This window comes from Alligator sinensis, unplaced genomic scaffold (genome assembly GCF_000455745.1).
Source record: "Alligator sinensis unplaced genomic scaffold, ASM45574v1 scaffold838_1, whole genome shotgun sequence".
NCBI classification, from domain to species: Eukaryota; Metazoa; Chordata; order Crocodylia; family Alligatoridae; genus Alligator; species Alligator sinensis.
In genome coordinates, this window is record NW_005842996.1 from 140,885 (window position 1) to 149,140 (window position 8,256).

Sequence of the window (8,256 nt, forward strand, 5' to 3'; positions counted from 1 at the left end):
CAAAGAGTCTCTTGGGGGGGGCAGTGTCTGAGGGTCAGGCTGTGCCTGGGAGCTGGTGGTGGTCCCCTGCAGGGTAGCCCCTTGATTGGGGTTTTGCTGGGGGGCTGGGTGCAGGGAGAGAGAAGTGGGGGTGTGTATAGGTAGGGTGCTGGGGCTGTGGGAGAGATTGGGCAGGTGTCGGGGGAGTGACTAGGAGGTGATCTCACACACACACGCACACACGCACTGGGGTCATTGGTCTTGTCATCACTGGTTGCTCCCAGGGGTTGCATCACTGGTTGCTCCCTCAGGGCAGGCATCTGCAAGCCGTGGAGTTCAAGCCTGGCAGAGCCGGGCTCCTCAGCCGTCGCCCTGGGAGCTGCCCACCAGGGTCACAGGGTTAAAAGTATAAGAGCTGCCATTGACTGTCAGGCCCTGGGTCCATCTTGTCCTGTCTTCTATGTCACATGGTGGCCGAGAGCAGAGGCTGAGGGTCTGAGCAGGGTTTTCCCCTGTTCCTCTCTCCCTTGCAGCCTCCCGCATCTAGGGTCCGGGCAGCTCTCATGCAGAGGCCGTGCCCCTCACTCCCACACGCAATAGCTACTGATGCCCCTTTCCTCCAAGACTGGTTCCAGGCCTTTTATGAATATGGCCATGCTCTCAGCTTCCCCTGCACTTGATGGGCTGAGGAGGCTCCTGGCCCTACGGGCTCTGGAGGGACAGGCTTCTTGCAGGGAGTTCTCCATGTGCTTCTGGCCGACAGGCCCCAGCTGGGCTGAGCCTCCTCTGGTGCAGATGAAACAAGGCTGTAAAATGTTTTTCACCTTTCAGACTGGGAGCCCTAACTGGCACTTCCTGGCTTCTTCTGGTTTTCTGCCTTGCTGAGTTAGCACTTAACATTCCTGGGAGGATTTGATGGTCAGAGGGGTGGCTTCCTTGTTTCCTCAGCCACTGAGTGGTTTAAGTTTGCAAGCTCATGCTCCAGAAAGGACGCGATTAGCACAAGGCTGCAACCCTGGCTCCGGCTTAATGAAGTAATCTGTGTGGGAACTGTAGGGGCCATGTAGGAGGTTTCCCTCGCCAGTGCCAGAGCAGCTCCTTCAGCACAGAGCCACTGCTGGGTTTGAGCTGCCTTTGCAGCTCTGAAGTCCAGGCATTGCTCAGTGTGATACCTCCAATACAGGATCTCCTTGGGGCAGCACCGCCTGCATCTTGCCCTTAGTCAGTTCTGTGTTATGTTGGTCTTTAGCTGGCCCTGTAACACATCTCCTTTGCGACTGTTGCCACCAGCTGGATGTGAACATGGAGCTCTGCATTGAAGTGCACAAGCCTCTCCTGCTTGACCTGAAAGTCAGGAAAAGTTCTCAAAGGTCCTGTGACTTGAGCCACCATGGAAAGGGAACAGAGGAGCTGCCTGGCTGGGGGATGGGTTACTTCCTCTCCATGATGAATAAACAATTTCTCCAGCTAGACTTCAGCACTAGGTCTGCCTGGACCTGCTCCTTGGGCTATGCTGTTGCAGCCTTCAGTTGGTCTGTTGCAGCTGATAGCACCCACGTGTCATGACTCATAATGAACATGAGGGATTTGGTATTTAAGCAAACAGTGGAGATGCAAACAGCTTGATACTGGTACTAGTGTGTGTACCCTTTCTGGGACGGGCATAGGTGAGAGACGCATGTGCTTGTGACTTGAAGGTGGTAATAGTTGGTGTCTTCCCTGGTGACTGCCTCCTAAAGGCAATAAATGACACAATTTCCAGTGTGAACATGGAAATCTAGTCCGCCTGACTCCGAATCTGCAAGACCGCATACTTCCTACATGCTTCTGCATGTGACCAGCCTGACGTGTGGGAGCCTGATTAGATTCCAAACTTCCCTCACCCAGTACATGACACACCCAAGAGCCCCAGAGGCAGCAGCAACCCATGGCTCAACCCACGTCTCCTTTCTTCTTCCCCACAGGGCATTTTTCTGGCTTGTCTCCTTGCTCCTGGCCTCCCTGATCTGGTTCATTTCAGTGCATCTCAGTGATCCAGAGGACTCCAAGCTGCAGTACGGCCTGCTGGTCTTTGGGGCTGCTGTGTCAGTTCTGCTACAGGAGGCATTCAGATTTGCCTATTTCAAGCTGCTCAAGTAAGAACCTGTCAGGCAGGCTGCTCTCCCCCCACCCCCACCCTCCAACCCCATGACATGGGCAGACTTGTGCTAGTCTCCTTTGTAGGATGTCCTGAAATTCTCAGATGATAAGCTGGGTGAGACTTGGGCTTGTTGCTAGCAGCAGAAAGTGGCAGCGATTGTGCTGGATGACTCAACAGGTGGGGGGAGGGTCATTCTGTGAATTCCCTTCCTCCCTTGCTCCTCCTTGATTGCCCTGGTAGGTGCCACTTCAGGAGAAATGCCTCCTGCCTCCAGCCCATGCATTCAGCCTCGCTCTTCTTTCTCTAACCCCAGAAAGGCGGATGAAGGCTTGGCTATGATCAGCGAGGACGGACGCTCCCCCATCTCCCTCAAGCAGATGGCCTATGGTGAGTGAGCAGCTGGGCAGGGGCCTGTGCTCCCTTAAGGTAGTGGGCTGATCCCTCCACACCTGCCCTGCTGTAGATGCAAGGTTTTTTTGGTGCTAGGGGGTAATGTGATGCTGAAGCAGAACAGAATGCCCTTTCTCTGCCCTCCCATGTTTTCATCCCTCCTGCCTCTCTCTTCCCTTAGTTTGTGGCTGGGGCAGGGCATTCAGCAAAACCTAAGCAGAGGCCTGGGGTAGAATAGGCGGCTTTTTGCCAGTAGGGGGCGCTCCTGCGTTGAGCCGCCCACCTCCCTGCGCCGACCACCTTCCAGGCTCCGAGTGCCTCCCTTAGGGTGCCTCCCGTCCGGCCGACCCCTTCCCTGGAGCACACCCGCCAGCCTGGGGTTCCCACTGCCACCATCCAAGGCTCTGGACTCACTTCTGGCTCTGCGCACCTTGGAAAACACAGTCCTGATCTTCCAATGGGTACTAGACCCAATACAGGCACTTGGGGCACTTCCCCCAAGTCAGGGGCTTATTAGAAAGTCTCCCTTAGTCCACAGACCTAAGGGGCCTCCTTGGCATAATTTAGACCCACCCCTCAATAAGTCTCCCACACCGGTCACAAAGGAAAACTTTATTGATTAAAGGGGGCAGGGTGAAAACCGGGTAAAAGGTAGAGCAATATCTGAGGAATCTCAGAGGAATCCCATAGCGCAAACTAGGATGGCTGAGGTAGCCCTTTGGGGAACGCATCTGAGTTACTGCAAGCTAAATATGTAGTCTGATCTTGAGTAGCTTACTCACACGCATCATCCAGAGGTGGTTGGAGTTTTCCTCTGGAGGCAGGGCACTCTTGGAGCATGCGGTGATGAGGAGAGAGCCAGGTTCAGATTCACCTGGATGACCGCATGGCTAATGGCTGCCTTCTTCCTGGCCCAGGCCTTTAAATAGCCTTTCTTACCTCAGCAGCCCGGTCCAATCGAAGCTGTCAGTGCTGGCCACTAGCCAACCAATCTAAAAAAGCATCACTGGCTACCTGGGCCAATGAGCGGGGCTCTTTTCCCCCTGCCCCCCCCAGGTGACCAGAGCATCTACACTTGAGGCACCAGGCTTTTGTCATGTAGGCAGGGAGGAAGATCCCCTGCCCTGAGGGATTCAACACAAGCCTCTCACGCTGGCAGAGACAGATTTCTGGAGAGGGGCATAGACGGTGGCCTTTCTGCCACAGTTGGCACCATTGCTAACTCCCTGGGATGGATCCCTGTTCTGGCTTCTGGCTGCTACCACCTGCAGGTAGCCTTGGTGCATGCTTGCATTGCAGCTGCCTCCCACCCACCCCAGTCTCCCCACCCAGAATGCCTTGAACACAGCACAGCACTGAATTTGCTAGCTTCTCTGCATGGCAAATCCACCTCCTCATGACAGATTTGGAGAAGTTGGAGGAAGGTATCAGGGAAGTGATTCTGTTCCTGTCGGGGTGGAGCCCAGTGTAGTATGCAGAATGGCTATCATTTTAATTCCAGCTCCAATCACTGTCCTCTTCCCTCCCCTCCCCCCCCCCGCAGTGTCGGGTCTGTCCTTCGGGATCATCAGTGGTGTCTTCTCAGTCATTAACATTCTGGCGGACTCCATAGGCCCAGGCATCATCGGGATCCATGGGGACTCACCGTACTACTTCATCACTTCTGGTAAGCAGTTTGAGAGTTCCAGGCTTGCTCCAGCCCGATACAGCAGGGGTGGGGATGGGAGGGGGCATCCCCAGTGGCCTCCTCTTCCCTCTAGCTCTAGTGCCACTCTCCAGATATTGCAGCTGGGCCCAGAATGCAGGGCAAAGCCATCATGCTGGAGCTGTCTGGCATCTAGCTGCGGATATCTGGGCATGAGCCAAGCCAGAAGAGATGGGTTAAGGCTGGCAGAGAATTAGGAGTCCTTGCAAACTCCAGTTTCGGAGGCAGCGGGGAGAGAAGGGCACTGTTGGCTAGAGGCCTGGGGCAAAATCGTGCTTCCTCTGCTGTCACCTGTGCCTGGTCTGGCTCTGCTGCTGACCTTGCTGGATGACCTCGTGCTCCTACCCTCTCTCCTCCCTCCCCAGAACAGTCAGTTCCTGGCTACGTGCCAGGTTGGCTCAACCTTTCCACAAACAGAAAGTGCATGGAGACTCCTAAGGGAACAAATAAGGGAACCTGCCATGACACAGATCCATGCAGTCATATTTGGACAGCTAGAGGCTCCATGTGGGAGCCCTTCCTCCAGCCCAGTTGTAACCCTCCACCCTCCAGTGGCTTACAGTCACTGATGGTCCCAAGGCACTTTCCTTTAGGTCTGGGTCCTGGCCCCAGATTCTTCCTTCCCAGCTTCAGCTGGAGCAGTCATTCCAATTCAGGGGGCTGGGACCTTCCACTCCAGGGCTATATATTCTAGTGGGGGGTGAAGGGGCTGTAGGAGGAAAGCCATCCACGAGCTACTTTACTGTGGCTCAATCCCCTGTCTCTCCCCCAGCCTTCCTGACCATGGCAGTGGTCTTTCTGCATACCTTCTGGGGTGTGATTTTCTTCGATGCCTGTGAAAAGCGCCGGTTCTGGTCCCTGGGTCTGGTGGTTGCCAGTCACCTCATCACATCCGGGCTGGTGAGTGAGGCTGGAGTCACTGCTTGAAGGAGGAGGCCCCATGGTGACAGTTGACAGTGCAGTCCTAAGACAGGGTGGCTGATCTGTAGCTTGTGGAGGGCAGCTGCTGGGTTAGCAAATCTAGAGTAGAGGGGAGGGGCTAAGCTGGCCTATGGCAGCAACACTAAAACATGTGTCCCCTTTGTGTTGGCTACTTCAGAGACATGGGCCAAGGCAGGTCTTCAGCACCCCAAGGTAACCTGTTCTGATGTGCAGGGGGCTTGAGGAAGCTTGGGCAAGCTGTACGGCTCCCCAGAGAGGCAGCCTGCTGACCACAGAGCTGAGTGAGGTGCAGCGGGGTTAGTGCTGCTCTGCACCTCTGGAGTCAACTTGATAAGGGATTCTTTCCTTCAGGGACCTGGGATCACTTGCTGGCGTTGAACCCTGCTGGCAGAGATGTTGGGGGGGTCAGGGGCAATGCTGCTGTGGGGGTGGGAGCAGTGCTTGGCTCACTCCCTCCATCTCCCCCAGACGTTCTTGAACCCCTGGTACGAAGCCAGCCTCGTGCCCATCTACATCATCACCGTCTCCACGGGCATCTGGGCCTTCTTCACAGCCGGCGGTTCCCTCCGCACCATCCTCCTGTGCCTCCCCTGTAAGGACCCATCAGCCTCCTCCCAGGCGGGTGATGTGCCGGGGAGCTTGGGGGGCAGGTGGAAACCCTCATTACAAGGTGCTTGATCCTCACCCTTAATCCTCCTGGAGCCTTCGGGACACTTGCTTGTCCAAAGGGCCTGGGCTGAGAGGGCTTGTGGGGAGGGGTGTGGAGCACCATTTGGGGGGCAGCTATCCCAGGGCTCAGATGTGATTCCAAAGCAAAACCAAGGTGCGTGGAGGGCCCGTACTCCATCACTGGGCTTGGGTGGCAGAGCTCTGGGGAGAGGGGTGGTTTTTGGTTTGCCTTGGCAGGGCTCCTGGCTGTTCCCACCTGCCATGTGCCCTTTGTGTGGGGGCACACAAGGGGGCAGCCAGCCTTGGCTCTATCGCAGAGGGTTAAGGAGTCTCTATGGTTTCTGCCATGACGCCCAGCAAAGAGGCTGGCATGTGCCAGCCACTGTCACCACATGGCTTCTACTGATCTCAGACCTCCCCCATGGGGGCTTCTACAGAGCCCTGGTGCCCCCATCTCCTGCAGATGGAAGGTCTCCTTTCCTGTCACCCCCCCCACCCCCTTCCAAATAGCCACCCAAGCTGGCACTGGCTCAGCCCAAGTCTGGCCCAGCCCATGACTCCTGCCCTTGCCTCACAGGTAAGGAGGAAGAGAACAGCCGCGTGATGGTGTACTCAGCGCTGCAGGTCCCCGTCGAGGACTAAGTGTCCTGTTCCGCTTGGACTCCTGCCTGCTGGAAACGCCTGCTAACACCTCAAGTGCCCTGCTCCCGGTGGTGGGGAGCAGCTGCAGCAAGGAAGGGGCTGCCAGGGTCCCGCAGTGCCCTGCTGGCTCCACACTGGATCCCTGGAGCTATAGTGTACCCAGGGAAACAGAGCCTAAGCCTTTGGCCCAGAGGCTCCCTGATAACACTGGTGCTGCTACGGAGCCTCCGGTCTCATTAAGGACTGTTGCTTTCCTTTTATGTCTCTAACGGGTACTCAAGGCCTCTGTGCTGCTGGAGCAGTGCTGTGGCTGACAGAGCTGGCGGGGGTCTCCTAACCCCTCCACAGGGAGCTCTTTCCCCAGAGGGCCTGTTCTGAGCTCAGCCACAGCCCTGCTCCCGGGGCTCTGCCCTGAGGGCGCCCTGCTGATCTAGGAACACTACAGCCTGCAAGCCTCTGGTGCTTCAGCTCAGGGAGAGGAAGGCACGGGGCAGAGCCCCATGCCACAGCTGGGCTTGTAGCTAAGAGATTGCCTATCTGGGGCTGGGAGGTGCCGGTCACCCCAGGCCCAAGGTGCAAAGATCTGGCTGGCAGAGGGGGGTGTGGGTCACAGCTGCCACTCAAACCTTGGTACTGCTGTCCCTGCAATTGCAACCTTCCTCCAGAGGCTGAGGAAGGTGCTTGGACACTGCTGCTTTCTAGGGCTGAAACCAATCAAACCAGTTGCCTCCTTCCAGCATGGGGGGCAGGGAAGAGGCAGCAGGCTGGCAATGGCCCATCTTAAGAAGCCTGCAGGCCTGGCTTTGGTACATGTGCTGTTACTGTCAGTATGGAAGGAAGCTCATGGTTGCTGTAACAGGAGGGTTTTAAACTACTGTTTTGGATCTGAAATAAAATAAAGTGATTTGACTACATGCTTGGTGTCAGGACGGAGAATATGATACTTCCCCCCCCCCCCCCCCCCCCGGGGGGGGGGGGGGGGGGGGAAGTACCTCAATTAGCAAGAGCAGAGGCTTGTATCAGAGTCCTGGGGACTACTCTCAGCCATTGCCCATCCTACATTCTCAAATTGAAGTCCTCTTTGTCCCAGTTTTCAGATGTGTCTTAGCCAAAGGATAGGTGGAGAAACTGAGGCACAGAGAAGTACAGAGCAGATTCCTGCAAGGGTCTGACTCATTACTGACAGCCACCAGAGGGCACCCTGTGACCTACCATGGGCCCAGCAGGACTGGGCACAACCAGTAGGAACTGGGCTGGCACTGGTGGGAGCTGCCTCTTCCCTTCACCCCAGGGCTAGCCTGAGCCTGGCACAGACTCTGGGTGCAGCTTGGGCAGGAGACGGCCACGCAGGGACCCTGTGCCATCCATGTGTCAGAATTGATGTGCCTGTGCCTGCCTGGTACCATGGCCCTTCCTAGGTGCCCCTGGATAAATCCCCTGGCTGTAGGATGTGGGATGCTCAGGCAAAGGCCTGAGAGGTCTTTCCCTCCTGGCTTCCCCACAACCTCCACCGCCAAACTGGCCACATTGCAAGGCATCTGAGGTGGGCACAGCTGCCTCTGAGGTCTCTTAGCACCAAGGGGGCAATGGCTGGAAAGATGCAACCTACCTGGCTCTGTGGAGAGCAGTTGCTGCATCGCAGCCCTGCTCTGACCCCTTCCTTGTGCCTGGCTGCAACCCCTGCCTTGCAGACCTAGCTGCCCCTGTGCCATCCTGCAGCCTTGGAGCCAGCTAGGCCCTGCATGACCTTTACCCACACCCCCCCCAAGGGTGCTGTTGCAGTGCCCAG

General features: G+C 56.6%; 1 protein-coding gene across 2 annotated transcripts in view; it reads left to right on the top strand.

Annotated features, from left to right (window-relative positions):
- Positions 1-6,690, top strand: part of APH1A (aph-1 homolog A, gamma-secretase subunit) — a 7,010-nt gene extending 320 nt beyond the window's left edge. Inside the window, exons 2-7 of one of the 2 annotated variants that reach the window (XM_014526262.2) lie at positions 1,944-2,114; positions 2,433-2,506; positions 4,053-4,175; positions 4,987-5,114; positions 5,625-5,826; positions 6,403-6,690. In XM_014526262.2, coding sequence (XP_014381748.1) covers positions 1,944-2,114; positions 2,433-2,506; positions 4,053-4,175; positions 4,987-5,114; positions 5,625-5,826; positions 6,403-6,467 — 763 coding nt within the window. In that variant the 3' untranslated portion in view covers positions 6,468-6,690. The remainder of the gene's footprint in view (positions 1-1,943; positions 2,115-2,432; positions 2,507-4,052; positions 4,176-4,986; positions 5,115-5,624; positions 5,827-6,402) is intronic. The other variant, XM_006036654.3, reaches the window with a different exon arrangement.
- Positions 6,691-8,256: the final 1,566 nt, after the last annotated feature.